General features: G+C 43.2%; 1 protein-coding gene across 1 annotated transcript in view; it reads right to left on the bottom strand.

The window, feature by feature from the left end:
• kcnv1 (potassium voltage-gated channel modifier subfamily V member 1) overlaps positions 1 to 18,634 on the bottom strand; it is a 42,404-nt gene extending 23,770 nt beyond the window's left edge. The window contains exon 1 of the mRNA XM_070874998.1: positions 17,689 to 18,634. Within this exon, the coding sequence (XP_070731099.1) occupies positions 17,689 to 18,634 (946 nt within the window). The remainder of the gene's footprint in view (positions 1 to 17,688) is intronic.
• Positions 18,635 to 18,868: the final 234 nt, after the last annotated feature.

Below are 18,868 nucleotides of genomic sequence, written 5' to 3'. Positions count from 1 at the left end.
TTGTCCATGGATACTCAGAACGCTGCCACAAATACCTGAGGTGCTAGATTTCAGACAGCTGTCCCTTCAGGCTTCCAAGTGAATGGGACTGAGGTACAAAAACGTTTATCATGGGCTTCACTGATCTCATTGCTATGTTTATGTCTGCTTTTCTACAAATCATTGACCATGCAGAGTCAGTGCCCACTGCCCAGTATTAGTGACACAACCAAGTACTAGTGGACATAATAGCAATGTGTGCAGGTGATACTATTCTTTCCCTGAATTACAGCTCCTCCAGCTCGTCTCCTCCAATGCCAGCAGATGTGGCTGAAAGGGCACAGCACCAGGCTGGTCATACAGCTGCATAAGATGTTTGGTTTGCTGAAAGTCCATCTTGGAATTTTGCAGCCATTATGCAAGATTCACCTCAGTCCCAAGAGACTTGGATAGGTATGTAGCAGTCAGTCACTGTCCAGACTCCAGCTACTGAAGTAGCACCTAGGAGAACCACAGAATTAGGTTTCAGAGCTTCCACATTACATACCAGCACTAAGGACAAACACAGTGGCAAGAAGGACCTGTGACAAAAATTTACTTTTTGTCCATGTTAAATTTCTAACGTGTATTTTGTACTGCTAGAAACAGCACATAAGGGATTAACACTCAAAGTCACACAAAGTATTCTTCAACAAAAAGCCACCAGTTTGGCTGCAAGAACTTCACAAAGTATGAATTTCTGTAGCACACACGATAGGTTGTCTGAGGTTTTAACTTTGTATCAAACGTAGCTGTTATATGTATACACAAATCCCTTTGCATTTTCAAAGGATGGTTATCCATTCATAATTGACAAATGGCTGTTTGATCTAATCTGATTATGAGAGATGTAGTCATCAACTGTCTTTTGCTTCAATATATTTGCAGAGGTAGTCACATGCCACCATGACATGAAACAGAGAATTAGACCTCAGCCTGGGTCAGTGGGTTTGATTGATAGCTGTCTCTGAGACCTTTGAGTATGAGACATGCTGGTTGATTAAATGCAATTCTCTATGCCAGACAGCTCAATGGTCAGAGGTTTCTGATCACCAAATTGTCTTGGGCATCATGCGGGAGTCGACAGTCTAGTGTCAGAGTTTCAGGTTTTGGAGGCAACAGCTAAATAGCTGCACATTTTAAAAGGTTTTGGGCCAGCCAGCAGATACAGCTGAGCTAGTTTTCACATGGTAGTCAGTTCTACAGGGAAAGTGAGGAGTCTATATTTTGAAGCCTACCAATGGATCTCTTGTGGCGTTACTCAGAGACTGAAGATTAATAATAATAAAATAAAATAGAAAAGATGATATCATATATATTTAAATAATATTAAATATAATGTAATCCATTATATACTAAATATAAAATAATCTGAAATATATTAAAAGTATAATTTAATATATAGAATGTAAAATAAATCAAAAGTATCATTAAAAGCCTAATTTAAATATAAAAGATATCAAAATGAGGAGGTTTAATTACCTCTTGGGAACACTGGGGAGACATGTGGGCAGCTGCTGGAAGCCCAACTCCAGAACATTAAAAAAAAATTGTTCATGGCATTTGTTCAATGCAAGGCCAGCATTTATTGACTATCCCTAATTGCCCTTGAGAAGAACTGATGTTCTTTTTTTGTAGCGGTTTGGTACAACTGAGTGGCTTGCTCGGCCATTTCAGACAGGCAGTTAAGAGTCAACCACATTGCTGTGGGTCTGGAGTCACATATCGGCCAGACCGAGTAAGGACAGCCGATTTCCCTCCCTAAAGGACATTAGTGAACCAGATGGGTTTTTACGACAATCTGATAATCCAGTAGTTTGACGTTCACCATGATTCCAGATCTATTTAATTCACTGAAATTAAATTCCGTAGCTGCTGTGGTCCAGGCCTCTGGATTCTTAGTCCAGTAATATAACCACTATGCTATTTACTGAGGCAGTAATGAGGATGTAATTCTTTCTATTCCTAATGATCCTGGCCACTCATTCCTGTGGTTCTGATTTCTACTTATGAAAAGAGAAAAGAGAGAAGGGAAGAGACGAGGAGAGAGGCAGAGAGGAGAGGAGAGGGGAAGGGAGAGGAAAGAGAGAAGAGGCAGAGCAGGGGGAAGGGGCAAGGTGAAAATAGCTGACATTTTACCCAAATGTTCTGCTTAATGTAAGTGCTGCAACGGGATATTTAATAAGGAAGAAACAATGCAAACAAGAACATTTTGGTAAAGTTGTATATATTTTTGGGCTTTTGCTATACAAAGCCATGCCCTAAACAAATGAACAGTTCAAAAAACCTTCCTCCCTCTTACATGCAGGGTTTATTGCTGTGCTTTATTGCTGTACCTTATTGCTGTATCGCCAAGAGCATGCAGAAATCAAGCGCAGGCAGCAGAAAGAGCGTGCGGCAAACCTGTCTCACCCACCCTTTCCCTCAATGACTATCTGTCCCACCTGTGACAGGGACTGTGGTTCTCGTATTCGACTGTTTAGCCACCTAAGGACTAATTTTAAGAGTGGAAGCAAGTCTTCCTCGATTCTGAGGGACTGCCTATGATGATGATGACTGTATTACTATACCTTATAGCTGTACTACATGCAGTGGGTAAGGAGAACACCAAGGGAGTAAATTTCTGAGTACTTTTGACTGCTGAAAATCTTGCCCTCCATCGACACATATCAAAGGATCGCAGGCACATGTTTCTTGATTTTTTGATATGTGCTCACACCAAATGAGGTTCCTCAGCTTCAGTGAGTATTCAGAACATTTGGGCTCATCTGCACCTTTTCCAGGAAGCACCCAAAAAATATTTATTTCACTGAGTTTGGAGCGATCGCGTGGACTTCTCACACTACAGATGTACATCCCTTCCCCACTTGAAACAACAGTTTGCATTTCTGTTTGAAAATAGATTTTCCAGTTGATCAAGATCAGGAACTCATAATTTCAAACTGACACTCTGATTTAATATATTTATATTTTATATTTTTCTGTGGATTTTGATACATCACTGTAAAAATATTGCATCTATCACCACACTTCCTACACTGTAAAAATATTGCATCAACCACCACACTTCCTATGTTACACTTTACCATCACACTGTATAACTCAGGCAAATTTTTGTGTCACACTTGCATTTGATTGACAGTAAGTTTGGATTTTAAAACAGTGACAAATCACACCTTGATCCATCATGAAAAATACCAAACCACATGTAGAAAGCAGGAATAAAAACTGTCATTTAGTAATATCATTACAGTTTAAAAACTCGTCAGTAAATAGTTACCAACCATTAGTCAGGCGCATCAGTGAAAAATTAAATCACTTTATATTTTGAAAATTCTTTCAGGCGCCATCTTCACTTAACTGAGAATTTAGCACTGGAAATTAGGGGCTAGACTTTTCACTCAGATCGCTATCACCCCAAAAATGGGCGATGTTCCGGCCTTAGCAATTTTTTATTTTTCAGGATTGCTGGAAGATCGCCCATATTTTTGATTGCTACTTTCGGCTTTTTATTTTGGGCGATAGTCTTAGCGATGTGGAATGGGCCTTAGTGATGTGGAAGGCTGGTGTCCATAGCAATGGCCTTTCTGCGCACGTGGGCTTTTTTTTGCAAAGAAGTTTTCCTGCGATTCGGGAGGTCAGGGGTCATCTGCGTATGCGCAGAAGGCAAAGGGAAGGAGAGAGAGAGAGAGAGAGTCAGAGAGAGAGAGAAAGCTGTTCAATTTGGGTGTGAGAAGTTTGTCTGATAACTTTAAGATGTTCCGGAGAGAGTGGGCAGGATGTGGAAGGGAGAAGGAGGGCAAAACCCTTTGAGGCCCTCGTTAATGAGGTGCATAGTCGGTGGGGCCAACTGACCCAGGGTGGGCATGGGAACCCTCTACCCCGGGCATTTCGCAAAGTTTGGGGCGAGATTGCCAACACGGGTGTCCCATGAGCCAACCAGTGCCACAGGAGGTGGAATAGCCTGGTTGCTTCGGCAAGAGTAAATATTAAATATATTTTAAATTGTAATGATCCACAGAATATATAAATCTGCCGGATTGAAATTAAGCTGGTTATTCTTGCAAAGAGTCCCTGCTAAGATCTGGACAGGGTTCAGAATCTGCGCCCTTTAAGTCTAATTTTGATATCGTCTCCTTTTGGGTTACGTTGGTGGATGGGGCACGACTGAGCACTGAGGGGTCCGGTCACCTTTACCCAAACTGTGTGAGTCTCTCTGGCTGCTGTCACTCACACAGTGACCCAGCCTGGACTGGGGGAGAGCTGCCCTGGCTCACTGTCTGCCCTGGGACATTTTGAGACATTACCTCCTGTCTTTGCCGAGCTCACCAGCTGTCCCGATTTCCTCCCCCGCGGGACCTCCATTGGGTCAAATAATCTGCCTACCTCCCCTCAGACACGAATGCAATGGCCTGTGGATGGGGCCCTTCCTGAAGATTGTACGCGAGATGTTTAGTGTCAAGCATTAGTTCCTAAACACGATCTTATTAAATATTTTCTCTGAATGTAGATGTTATAACCATGCAACCATTGTGGATACAAACCATATTAGCATATACCGTTAGAATCTGTTGTCTTTCTGTAATAGTACCAAGTCAATTAGCTTATGCCATGCTCTGGTCACGCTTGCAGAGGAAGATATCTAAGAATCGGGCGGAGAAGAGGCGCATCGGAGGAGGCCCTGCTCAGATAGTCATGTTCAGCGACTTGGAGGAACATGCTACAGCACTACTGGACAGCCACAGTCACTCTGCCACCCGTGGTGGTGCAGATCCCGTTGTTGCATCACGTGAGTAATGTGTAAAGAAGTGGTTATTCAAAGTAATGTAACGGCATTTTATTATAATATATGAATGATGTCATGTTATGCATGCAGCTTCTGTACTACTCTCAGGTTAACAACATACGAACATAAGAAATAGGAGCAGGAGTAGGCCATTTGACCACTCGAGCCTGCTCTGCCATTCAATAAGATCATGGTTGATCTGATCATGGACTCAGCTCCACCTCCCTGCCCTCTCCCCATAACCCTTTATTCCCTTATCATTCAGAAATCTGTCTATCTCCACCTCAAATATATTCACTAATCCAGCCTCCATAGCTCTCTGGGGCAGTGAATTCCATAGATGTACAACCATATGATGTAATCATACATGGAACGTCTCTTGTTCACATTTATTGCAGTGCTGTTGCTCCTCCTACGTATGCCAGCGCAGCGCAGCATTCTCATGTCTACCCTTCTGTTCTAATAAACTCAATTATGTTTTGCAGGTCCCCAGACTCCCGAGGTACAAAGGGAGGCTGCACCTGTGCCCTTACAGGTTGTCATCACCACGGGTGGAGAGGACAGCACTGAAGGAGAGGAGGAGAAGGAGGACGATGACCCTATCATGTCATCTGTTTTATCTGCGGCCACATCGTCATCGACGGATGAAATAGCAGGGCCAAGCGGCTTGTAGCAGGCGACTCCAAGCGGCTTGCAGCAGGCGACTCCAAGGTGTACAGTGCCCACTCCGACACCACGGAGGTAGAGTCAGCGACAGGCAGATCCTAATGAGGACATGGTCGCACTGTCCAGGGAGAGCATCTACATTGGTCGAGAGCTCCTCCAGGTGATTGGTGGGCTGGCCGGAAACATTGCCGCAATGTCCACTCGAATAACAGAGGGGATGGAACGCATAGTTGTGACAATGGGCCAAACAACCGACGTTGTCCATGCTTTGCAGCATGCGATAGTGTGGGGAGACGGCACTGCACTTCAAGCTACCGTCCCACCAACCACCCGGACAGATGTGAGTTAGGAGGAAGAACTTCCGAAACATCTTCTCCTCCAGCAACTGAGGGGATGCAGCCACCGTCACCCTCCCTGCCTGCCACCCCACAGCAGCAGGCCTTGAGGTCCCCTGCTGCAAGATGTCCTGGTCCCATTACTCGGGGATTAAAATGGGGGGTTACGACAAAGGGGGGTAAAGGATCTGAAGGGAAGCGTGGCCGCAGGTGTGGGAGGGGAGGGGTTTATTTGTTATTAATCATGTTATTGTTGTGTTGTGTTGTGTTGTTTTAAAAATATTATTGAATATTCGGGGTGGGGTGGGGGAGGGTAGTGTTATATATGTTTGTTCTCAAAAGTTTCAAATTTCTATTTAACTTTACAATTGTCCTGAAGTGTCTTCTAATAACGTACGGTAAAATATGAATACAATGTTTGGAAACAATGGCCATGGCCAGGCCAGCCAAGGCAATGATGAAACGTAATGCAACTGTAACAGTCACCAATGTAAGTTCACGCAAAAAGTTCATTTATGAGCTGCTGACACAAGAGTTTTGCAGCTGCGTAACTTCCAGTCTTGCGGGGGGGGGGGGGACATGGGTTCATCGCCAGGCTGATTGCCCTCCCCAAGGTTCTTGTCATCCTCCTCCTCCTCGTCTGCCTTCCCTCTCTCCTGAGGTGGACCGGCGGTCCCATCTGGCAATTGTTGTTCTCTCCTCATATCTAGGTTATGCAACATGGAGCACACCACAATAAATTCAGTGACCTACTCGGGTTGTTTTGTAGGTTGCCTCCTGAATGGACCAGGCATCTGAAGTGCTACTTAAAAACTCCAATTATCTTTTCCATGACATTGCTTGTAGCTATATGGCTTTCATTGTAGTGCTTCTCGGCTTCTGTTTGGGGATTATGCAGGGGGCTCATGAGCCATCTGGCAAGGCCATATCCTTTATCCCCCAGCATCCAACCGTGACCTTGTGGCTGACTCTTAAACAGGTCAGAGACAGTGCTTTCACACAGGATGTGGGCATCATGGGTGCTGCCTGGAAAATTTGCATTTACTGCCATGATTATTTGGTTGTGGTCGACATCGAACTGCACATTCAGGGAGTGGAATCTCTTTCGGTTCTGAAACACCTCTGCATCCTGTAAAGGTGCTCGCAGGGCGATGTGTGTACAGTCTATTGCTCCCTGCACCTTTGGGAAGTTTGATATTCGCGAGAAACTCAATGCCCTCTCAGTCTGTGCTTCCCTGGTCATAGGGAAGCTTATAAAGTCCATCCTGCATACGTAAAGGGTTTCAGTCACTTGTCCAACGTGTGGCGTGCTGAGAGATACCGCAAATGTCGCCAGCTGAGGCCTGAAAGGAGACGGATGTGAAGAAGTGCCGCAGTTACCTTAACCTCAATGAGGAGTGTGGTCCTGATGGTGCTGGTAGGCTGCAGATCTCCTTTAATGATCTGGTATATCTCACCGATGACCTTCTTTCGGAAGCGCAGCCTCCATAGGCAAGTGTTATCAGGCAAGTTCAGGTATGATCGCTTTTCCCTGTAAGTGCGTCGGGTGTAAGGTCTCCTCCGCAGCAGCAGTCTGCCATCTCTTTGATTGAACACATAATGCTTTTCAATATACCTTCTCCCTTCTTCAGTCTGCAGCATGTGATTAGTGACCAATACTGATAGAGAAATTACAGACCCCATCATTATAAATCACTATAAATACCCTAAATTTGTCCTCAACAGATACAAATGTGATTAGATGATTGGCAACAGTCAAAAAGCCCCTTAAAATCACTCACAAATTGATTCTCCTCATAAGCACTTGTTGAAGCAGCCCTTCAGATCCTCCCACGTTCAAAATAGTGCCCGTAGTGCCGAGTACTGCTGAGTAGAGACCGACTTAAGGTGTGTGCAGCTTTTCTCCAGCGATCCCCAGCGATCTTTTCGGTGAGCAATCAACGCGGTGATGTGTGGGCGATATGGCGAAAGTTGCGGTCAGCGATCATCTCGGCGATAGCCTTAGGCCGGGCAATACAGCACATTCATGTGTGCCGAAAGTTGGGCCGGCGATGAATGGATGATGTTCCGGCCCTACTCTCCACTTTTGAGCAAAAATGGGCGATAACCTGCTTATATGGGCGATAGATGGACAACAGATCGGCGATCATGAGTGGAAAGTCTAGCCCAAGATTTCCAACACAATAAAGTTAATTTACCGGTCACCAATAGCATTGGGCGGAATTTTCAACTTTTGTGGGGACATTAAATAGACAGTAGTGGATCGGCCACCTGTTATACGCCCTGCCTGACTTTCCTTTCCATTGATTTCAAATCACTAGCGCTCATTTTATACTGCCACTGAAGTTGAAAGTTCCATCCATTTTCTGTTTGAAATGTCTTTAATGTTTTCCATTGGATGCCTGTGGCTCTCAGAGAAGCCTGAGGCTGAAGCTCATAGAAACATAGGAAATAGGTGCAGTAGGCCATTCAGCCCTTCGAGCCTGCACCACCAATCAATAAGATCATGGCTGATCATTCCCTTAGTACCCCTTTCCTGCTTTCTCTCCATACCCCTTGATCCCTTTAACCGTAAGGGCCATATCTAACTCCCTCTTGAATACATCCAATGAACTGGCATCAACAACTCTCTGCGGTAGAGAATTCCACAGGTTAACAACTCTGAGTGAAGAAGTTTCTCCTCATCTCAGTCCTAAATGGCTTACCCCTTATCCTTAGACTGTGTCCCCTGGTTCGGGACTTCCCCAACATCAGGAACATTCTTCCTGCATCTAACTTGTCCAGTCCCGTAAGAATTTTATATGTTTCTATGAGATCCCCTCTCATCTTTCTAAATTTCAGTGAATACAGGCCCAATTGATCCAGTCTCTCCTCATATGTCAGTCCTGCCATCCCGGGACTAAATTTGCCGAACCTTCGCTGCACTCCCTCAATAGCAAGAACGTCCTTTCTCAGATTAGGAGACCAAAGCTGAACACAATATTCCAGGTGAGGCCTCACTAAGGCCCTGTACGACTGCAGTAAGACCTACCTGCTCCGATACTCAAATCCCCTAGCTATGAAGGCCAACATACCATTTGCCTTCTTCACCGCCTGCTGAACCTGCACGCCAACTTTCAATGACTGATGTACCATGCCACCCAGGTCTCGTTGCATCTTCGCTTTTCCTAATCATCCGCCATTTAGATAATATTCTGCCTCCCTGTTTTTGCCACCAAAGTGGATAACCTCACATTTATCCACATTATACTGCATCTGCCATGCGTTTGCCCACTCACCTAACCTGTCCAAGTCACCCTGCAGCCTTAGCATCCTTCTCACAGCTCACACCGCCACCCAGCGTCATCTGCAAACTTGGAGATATTACACTCAATTCCTTCATCTAAATCATTAATGTATATTGTAAATAGCTGGGGTCCCATCACTGAACCCTGCGGCACCCCACTAGTCACTGCCTGCCATTCTGAAAAGGACCCGTTTATCCTGACTCTCTGCTTCCTGTCTGCCAACCAGTTCTCTATCCATGTCAGTCCATTACCCCCAATACCATGTGCTTTAATTTTGCACACCAATCTCTTGTGTGAGACCTTGTCAAAAGCCTTTTGAAAGTCCAAACTTACCACATCAACTGGTTCTCCCTTGTCCACTCTGCCAGTTGCAGCCTCAAAAAATTCTAGAAGATTTGTCAAGCATGATTTCCCTTTCATAAATCCATGCTGACTTGGACCGATCCTGTCACTGCTTTCCAAATGCGCTGCTATTTCATCCTTAATAAGTAATTCCAACATTTTCCCCAGTATTGATGTCAGACTAACCGGTCTATAATTACCCGTTTTCTCTCTTCCTCCTTTCTTAAAAAGTGGTGTTACATTAGCTACCCTCCAGTCCATAGAAATAATCCAGGGTCTGTTGGAAAATGATCACCAATGCATCCACTATTTCTAGGGCCACTTCCTTATGTACTCTGGGATGCAGACTATCAGATCCTGGGGATTTATCGGCCTTCAATCCAATCAATTTCCCCAACACAATTTCCTGCCTAATTAGGATTTCCTTCAGCTCCTCCTCACTAGACCATCGGTCCCCTAGTATTTCCGGAAGGTTATTTGTGTCTTCCTTCGTGAAGACAGAACCAAAGTATTTGTTTAACTGGTCCGCCATTTCTTTGTTCCCCATTATAAATTCACCCGATTCTGACTGCAAGGGACCTACATTTGTCTTCACTAATCTTTTTCTCTTCATATATCTATAGAAGCTTTTGCAGTCAGTTTTTATGTTCCCAGCAAGCTTCACCTCATATTCTATTTTCCCCCTCCTAATTAAACCCTTTGTCCTGCTCTGCTGAATTATAAAATTTTTCCAGTCCTCAGGTTTTCTGCTTTTTCTGGCCAATTTATATACCTCTTCCTTGGATTTAACACGATCCTTAATTTCCCTTGTTCGCCACGGTTGAGCCACCTTCCCCGTTTTATTTTTACTCCAGACAGGGATGTACAATTGTTGAAGTTCATCCTTGTGATCTTTAAATGTTTGCCATTGCCTATCCACTGCAACCCTTTAAGTATCATTCACCAGTCTATTCTAGCCAATTCACGTCTCATACCATCGAAGTTACCTTTCCTTAAGTTCAGGACCCGAGTCGCTGAATTAATTGTGTCACTCTCTATCTTAATAAAGAATTCTACCATATAATGGTCACTCTTCCCCAAAGGGGCCTCGCACAACAAGATTGCTAATTAGTTCTTTCTCATTACACATCACCCAGTCTAGGATGGCCTGCCCTCTAGTTGGTTCCTTGACATATTGGTCTAGAAAACCATCCCTGATGCACTCCAGGAAATCCTCCTCCACCGCATTGCTACCAGTTTGGTTAGCCCAATCAATATGTAGATTAAAGTCGCCCATGATAACTGCTGTACCTTTATTGCATGCATCCCTAATTTGTTGTTTGATGCTGTCCCCAACCTCACTACTACTGTTTGGTGGTCTGTACACAACTCCCACTAGTGTTTTTTACCTTTTTGTATTCCGTAGCTCCACCCATACCGATTCCACATCATTCAAGCTAATGTCCTTCCTTACTATTGTGTTAATTTCCTCTTCAACCAGCAATGCCACCCCACCTCCTTTTCCTTTCTGTCTATCCTTCCTGAATGTTGAATACCCCTGGATATTGAGTTCCCAGCCTTGGTCACCCTGGAGCCATGTCTCCATGATGCCAATTACATCATATCCGTTAACAGCTATCTGCACAGTTAATTCGTCCATCTTATTACAGATACTCCTCGCATTGAGGCACAGAGCCTTCAGGCTTGCCTTTTTAACACACTTTGCCCTTCAGAATTTTACTGTAATGTGGCCCTTTTTGCCTTGGGTTTCTCTGCCCTCCACTTTTACATGGGGCTTTCTAGACCTATCATTGTCATTTGGAAAGACTGAGGTATCAAGTAAACTACAATTTCCAGCATATATCATGAACTGTTTAAATGATTGATTGCAAGATTGGCTATTCGCAGAGCATGGCAAGACCTGCTATTTGTGAGCTCCGCTCACATTCCTCCGCCACTGCTGTATCCTGATGGAAAATTACTGAGGAAGACAACCCCATATGAAAATCCTTTTAAGGAGCTGTGAGTATTACTGGGAATCGCCATGCACTTGTGTAGGCTAGAACCAGTAAAGGCTGGACAGAACATGGAGGATGCTGGCCATGATAGAAGGAACCTCCTGGCAGTAAGCAGTCCAGCCTAAAGAGTTAATCCTAGACATTTTTTTTGCAAATCCTTGTTGAGCTACCAACTAATTTGCGACAGAGACCGCATGGATGAATTACAACAATTGTACATTCCTGTCTGGCGTAAAAATAAAAAAGGGAAGGTGGCTCAACCGTGGCTATCGAGGGAAATCAGGGATAGTATTAAAGCCAAGGAAGTGGCATACAAATTGGCCAGAAATAGCAGCGAACCTGGGGACTGGGAGAAATTTAGAACTCAGCAGAGGAGGACAAAGGGTTTGATTAGGGCAGGGAAAATGGAGTACGAGAAGAAGCTTGCAGGGAACATTAAGGTGGATTGCAAAAGTTTCTATAGGTATGTAAAGAGAAAAAGGTTAATAAAGACAAATGTAGGTCCCCTGCAGTCAGAATCAGGGGAAGTCATAACGGGGAACAAAGAAATGGCAGACCAATTGAACAAGTACTTTGCTTCGGAATTCACTAAGGAGGATACAAACAACCTTCCGGATATAAAAGGGGTCAGAGGGTCTAGTAAGGAGGGGGAACTGAAGGAAATCTTTATTAGTCGGGAAATTGTGTTGAGGAAATTGATGGAATTGAAGGCCGATAAATCCCCAGGGCCTGATGGACTGCATCCCAGAGTACTTAAGGAGGTGGCCTTGGAAATAGCGGATGCATTGACAGTCATTTTCCAACATTCCATTGACTCTGGATCAGTTCCTATGGAGTGGAGGGTAGCCAATGTAACCCCACTTTTTAAAAAAGGAGGGAGAGAGAAAACAGGGAATTATAGACCGGTCAGCCTGACCTCAGTAGTGGGTAAAATGATGGAATCAATTATTAAGGATGTCATAGCAGTGCATCTGGAAAATGGTGACATGATAGGTCCAAGTCAGCATGGATTTGTGAAAGGGAAATCATGCTTGACAAATCTTCTGGAATTTTTTGAGGATGTTTCCAGTAAAGTGGACAAAGGAGAACCAGTTGATGTGATATATTTGGACTTTCAGAAGGCTTTCGACAAGGTCCCACACAAGAGATTAATGTGCAAAGTTAAAGCACATGGGATTGGGGGTAGTGTGCTGACGTGGATTGAGAACTGGTTGTCAGACAGAAAGCAAAGAGTAGGAGTAAACGGGTACTTTTCAGAATGGCAGGCAGTGACTAGTAGGGTGCCGCAAGGTTCTGTGCTGGGGCCCCAGCTGTTTACATTGTACATTAATGATTTAGACGAGGGGATTAAATGCAGTATCTCCAAATTTGCGGATGACACTAAGTTGGGTGGCAGTGTGAGCTGCGAGGAGGATGCTATTAGGCTGCAGAGTGACTTGGATAGGTTAGGTGAGTGGGCAAATGCTTGGCAGAAGTATAATGTGGATAAATGTGAGGTTATCCACTTTGGTGGTAAAAACAGAGAGACAGACTATTATCTGAATGGTGACAGATTAGGAAAAGGGAAGGTGCAACGAGACCTGGGTGTCATGGTACATCAGTCATTGAAGGTTAGCATGCAGGTACAGCAGGCGGTTAAGAAAGCAAATGGCATGTTGGCCTTCATAGCGAGGGGATTTGAATACAGGGGCAGGGAGGTGTTGCTACAGTTGTACAGGGCCTTGGTGAGGCCACACCTGGAGTATTGTGTACAGTTTTGGTTTCCTAACTTGAGGAAGGACATTCTTGCTATTGAGGGAGTGCAGCGAAGATTCACCAGACTGATTCCCGGGATGGCGGGACTGACCTATCAAGAAAGACTGGATCAACTGGGCTTGTATTCACTGGAGTTCAGAAGAATGAGAGGGGGCCTCATAGAAACGTTTAAAATTCTGATGGGTTTAGACAGGTTAGATGCAGGAAGAATGTTCCCAATGTTGGGGAAGTCCAGAACCAGGGGTCACAGTCTGAGGATAAGGGGTAAGCCATTTAGGACCGAGATGAGGAGAAACTTCTTCACCCAGAGAGTGGTGAACCTGTGGAATTCTCTACCACAGAAAGTAGTTGAGGCCAATTCACTAAATATATTCAAAAGGGAGTTAGATGAAGTCCTTACTACTCAGGGGATCAAGGGTTATGGCGAGAAAGCAGGAAGGGGGTACTGAAGTTTCATGTTCAGCCATGAACTCATTGAATGGCGGTGCAGGCTAGAAGGGCTGAATGGCCTGCTCCTGCACCTATTTTCTATGTTTCTATGTTTCTATGTAATACTGTGTTAAAATTGGTGTCTATATATGGCACTATCTTGCCAAGTAGGGGTATATGAGATTACGCATGGAGCATTACAGAATTAACAAGAAAATAAAACTGGTGCGACATTACAAATCAAAGATATTGTAATGCCTATTAACACAAATATAATTATGGTACAAAGGATGAATAACATGATTCATGCTGCTGGTACTTTCAATTCAATCTTTCATTCGAACCGAGATCTAATTAAACTTTGCTCCACAGCCTGCTCCTGGATAGTCACTTCATTAAACGGTCAGGATTGAATTTTTGGAAGTGAGACCAGCTATATTTTACAATGGGTTAACATGTAACACATGATAATTGTTCTTTTCTCTGGCCAGCTGTGTTCTACGGTAAAATTGATGCTTTAACACCATTATCCATTTCAGTCACTTTACCATATTTTAATGTTCTGCTTAACTAAGACTTGCTTCATGTAATTGTAATACCAAATTTACTACTACAATAGATCCATTTATACTGATTACTGTTTCATGGATTAATTGAAATGTATCTTTTAATCTGAATTGTATAGAATTATTCTAAACTTAAATAAAGATAAAGATAATAACAATAAAATATAGTAATCTGCAAAATGGAGGATAATCAGGGTGATAGGTGATCATGCTTGCAGTTTTCCTTAATGCTGCTCAATCACCAGCTCATACAATAATGCCGATTAAATTTAAAGTTCTGCAGTTTTCAAACAATGTGTAGCTCCCAGTAACAGAGAAAGCTTCACTAGGAACGGATTGACATTTATTGTGTGTCATGAGTGTCCCATGAAACGACCGAAATGCCACTGCGTCCCTGTTTCCTAGCAGTCCAAAAGCTGATCAAATATGTGACTGAATATATTTACAATGCTATGTCTTAAGGATTGTGCTAACATCAATTGTAGATTTACAACATAAAAAACAACTTGGATTGAACATAAGAACATAAGAACATAAGAATTAGGAACAGGAGTAGGCCATCTAGCCCCTCGAGCCTGCTCCGCCATTCAACAAGATCATGGCTGATTTGGCTGTGGACTCAGCTCCACTTACCCGCCCGCTCCCCATAACCCTTAATTCTCTTATTGGTTAAAAATCTATCTATCTGTGACTTGAATATATTCAATGAGCTAGCCTCAACTGCTTCCTTGGGCAGAGAATTCCACAGATTCACAACCCTCTGGGAGAAGAAATTCCTTCTCAACTCGGTTTTAAATTGGCTCCCCCCTATTTTGAGGCTGTGCCCCCTAGTTCTAGTCTCCCCGACCAGTGGAAACAACCTCTCTGCCTCTATCTAGTCTATCCCTTTCATTATTTTAAATGTTTCTATAAGATCACCCCTCATCCTTTTGAACTCCAACGAGTAAAGACCCACTCTACTCAATCTATCTTCATAAGGTAACCCTCTCATCTCCGGAATCAGCCTAGTGAATCGTCTCTGTACCCCCTCCAAAGCTAGTATATCCTTCCTTAAGTAAGGTGACCAAAACTGCATGCAGTACTCCAGGTGCGGCCTCACCAATACCCTATACAGTTGCAGCAGGATCTCCCTGCTTTTGTACTCCATCCCTCTCGCAATGAAGGCCAACATTCCATTTGCCTTCCTGATTACCTGCTGCACCTGCAAACTAACTTTTTGGGATTCATGCACAAGGACCCCTAGGTCCCTCTGCACCGCAGCATGTTGTAATTTCTCCCCATTCAAATAATATTCCCTTTTACTGTTTTTTTTTCCCCCAAGGTGGATGACCTCACATTTTCCGACATTGTATTCCATCTGCCAAACCTTAGCCCATTCGCTTAACCTATCCAAATCTCTTTGCAGCCTCTCTGTGTCCTCTACACAACCCGCTTTCCCACTAATCTTTGTGTCATCTGCAAATTTTGTTACACTACACTCTGTCCCCTCTTCCAGGTCATCTACGTATATTGTAAACAGTTGTGGTCCCAGCACCGATCCCTGTGGCACACCACTAACCACCGATTTCCAACCTGAAAAGGACCATTTATCCCGACTCTCTGCTTTCTGTTAGCCAGCCAATTCTCTATCCATGCTAATACATTTCCTCTGACTCCGCATACCTTTATCTTCTGCAGTAACCTTTTGTGTGGCACCTTATCGAATGCCTTTTGGAAATCTAAATACACCATATCCATCGGTACACCTCTATCCACCGTGCTCGTTATAGCCTCAAAGAATTCCAGTAAATTAGTAAAACATTATTTCCCCTTCATGAATCCATGTTGCGTCTGCTTGATTGCACTATTCCTATCTAGACATCCTGCTATTTCTTCCTTCATGATAACTTCAAGCATTTTCCCCACTACAGATGTTAAACTAACTGGCCTATAGTTACCTGCCTTTTGTCTGCCCCCTTTTTTAAATAGAGGCATTACATTAGCTGCTTTCCAATCCGATGGTACCTCCCCACAGTCCAGAGAATTTTGGTAGATTATAACGAATGCATCTGCTATAACTTCCGCCATCTCTTAATACCCTGGGGTGCATTTCATCCGAACCAGGGGACTTGTCTACCTTGAGTCCCATTAGCCTGTCCAGCACTACCCACCTAGTGATAGTGATTATCTCTGGGTCCTCCCTTCCCACATTCCCATGGCCAGCAATTTTTGGCATGGTTTTGTGTCTTCCACTGTGAAGACCAAAGCAAAATAATTGTTTAAGGTCTCAGCCATTTCCACATTTCTCATTATTAAATCCCCCTTCTCATCTTCTAAGAGACCAACATTTACTTTAGTCACTCTTTTCCGTTTTATATATCGGTAAAAGCTTTTACTATCTGTTTTTATGTTTTGCGCAAGTTTACTTTCGTAATCTATCTTTCCTTTCTTTATTGCTTTCTTAGTCATTCTTTGCTGTCGTTTAAAATTTTCCCAATCTTCTAGTTTCCCACTAACCTTGGCCACCTTATACGCATTGGTTTTTAATTTGATACTCTCCTTTATTTTCTTGGTTATCCACAGCTGGTTATCCTTTCTCTTACCGCCCTTCTTTTTCACTGGAATATATTTTTGTTGAGCACTATGAAAGAGCTCCTTAAAAGTCCTCCACTGTTCCTCAATTGTGCCACCGTTTAGTCTGTGTTTCCAGACTACTTTAGCCAACTCTGCCCTCATCCCACTATAGTCCCCTTTGTTTAAGCATAGTATGCTCGTTTGAGACACTATTTCCTCACCCTCAATCTGTATTACAAATTCAACCATACTGTGATCACTCATACCATGTGATATAGCACCTTTAGTGTATGAAAAGGTCACAAATGCTTCACAGGAGTGTAATCTGACAAAAATTAACATTGATCCAAAGAAGGAGATAATAGGAGGGGTGGCTTAAAGCTTAGTCAAAGTGGCAGGTTTTAAGGAGGGTCTTCTAGGAGGAGAGCATTATAGAGAGGCAGACAGTTTCAAGGTGGGAATTCCAGAGCTTAGCGCCTAGACAGATGAAGGCACGTCCGCCAATGGTGGGCGAATGGAGTGCGAGATGTGTAAAGAAGTCGGTGTTGGAGAAATGCAAAGTTCTTGGGGAATTGTAGGGCTCAAAGAGGTTACAGAGATAGGGAGTGGCAAGGCCATAAAGAGATTTGAACACAAAGATGAGAATTTTAATTTTGAGGCAATGGTGGACCAGGAGCCAATGTAGGCGAATGAGCATGAGGGTGATGGGTGAGGAAGAAGTGGTGCAGGATAGGGTATGGACAGTAGAGTTTTTTATGAGCTCAAGTTTATGGAGGGTTGAAAATGGAAGCCAGCCAGGAGAGCATTGGAATAGCATGGTATGATTGTTTGGTTTATACCTGGAAGTCCACTACTATGTCATAAACGGATAATTTCTTAGCATTTTGTATTAAAACAGGTACTTTATATTGATATTTTTTTGGGGGAAATTTCTACGTGAAGTTTGTAGCTTACCCGTTGAGTGTCTCCCAAGCTTCAACATGCGTAGTGATCTCATCAACCTCAGGATCTGGACAACTTTCCCGACATTTTCCAGTTCTGTAGAACCTCCATAAAGTTGCTCCACCAGCATCGTGATGTAAAATGGGATCACAGCAATGAGGTCTATGATATTCATCAGGCTCTTAAGGAACTTGCACTTGTTTTTCACACATAAGAATCTCAGTAGATACTCTGCAGAGAACCATGTAATGCAAATATACTCAACCGCGTTCAATAAATTGGGTTTCAGTACTGAATATTCAAGGGAATAGAGAGCCATGTTTGCAATGGAAATGAGAACGAAGGCTACAGAAAGGATTCCAAATATTTTAGCTAGCTTTGAAGAGCCAGGTTTCTCCATCATGATCCATAGTTTTTGCCTTAGTTTTTCACAAATTACTCCAGAGAAATCTTCTTCATCTGTCTGAATTGTTTCTGTATCTCGTTTTATATCTAAAGCTTCATTAATTTCTTTCCGTCTATAATATTTGTCTCTGCAGCAAATGTCAATGTTAAGTTCATCTATTCCCCAGTATTCAATTTCTTGCAAAAAGGACATTGCACAAAGTTCTTCATTTACATGCAGTCTTCCAGATTTATAATAATTTATGATGTACTTGAATGTCTGAGAACTCCGGTCAAAGAAATATTCATTGTCCACAAAGTTGGCATCATCGCATAGCTCCAGCACAGAATCCTGCTCCGACGCAGCCAGTTTTCCCAGACGTGTTTCAGGATAGGACAACAAAGTCTCATGTGACAGAATGAATCTGCTGCCACCAACATTTATGATAAAGGTGTTTAAAGGATTTTTATTCAGGTGCTCTGCGCTGCAGAAAACACTGGATTCCAGCGAGAAAACCGAACCATTATCTTCATTCTGCTCAACTAACCAAGGAGAACAATTGGGAGACTTCATGGTACATGATCATGGAGATGGCCTAATAAATAAATGTAAAAATTATTTTAGTTAGGACACAAAGAACATTAATAAAGTTGCTATATCCCTTTGCCTTGCATTACACATTACCCACTGAAGTCCAAAAATGGATTACGTGAAACATTTAAGGAAATACAGCAATCTTCAAACTAATGATTTTTTAAAGATTTTAAACTCTTCACAAAATTGTAAATGTCTCCAGTACTTTTGCTC

This window comes from Pristiophorus japonicus, chromosome 1, assembly GCF_044704955.1.
Source record: "Pristiophorus japonicus isolate sPriJap1 chromosome 1, sPriJap1.hap1, whole genome shotgun sequence".
Lineage (NCBI taxonomy): Eukaryota > Metazoa > Chordata > Chondrichthyes > Pristiophoridae > Pristiophorus > Pristiophorus japonicus.
Note: the sequence above shows the minus strand (reverse complement) of the source record. Positions and strands in the feature narration are given on the sequence as shown.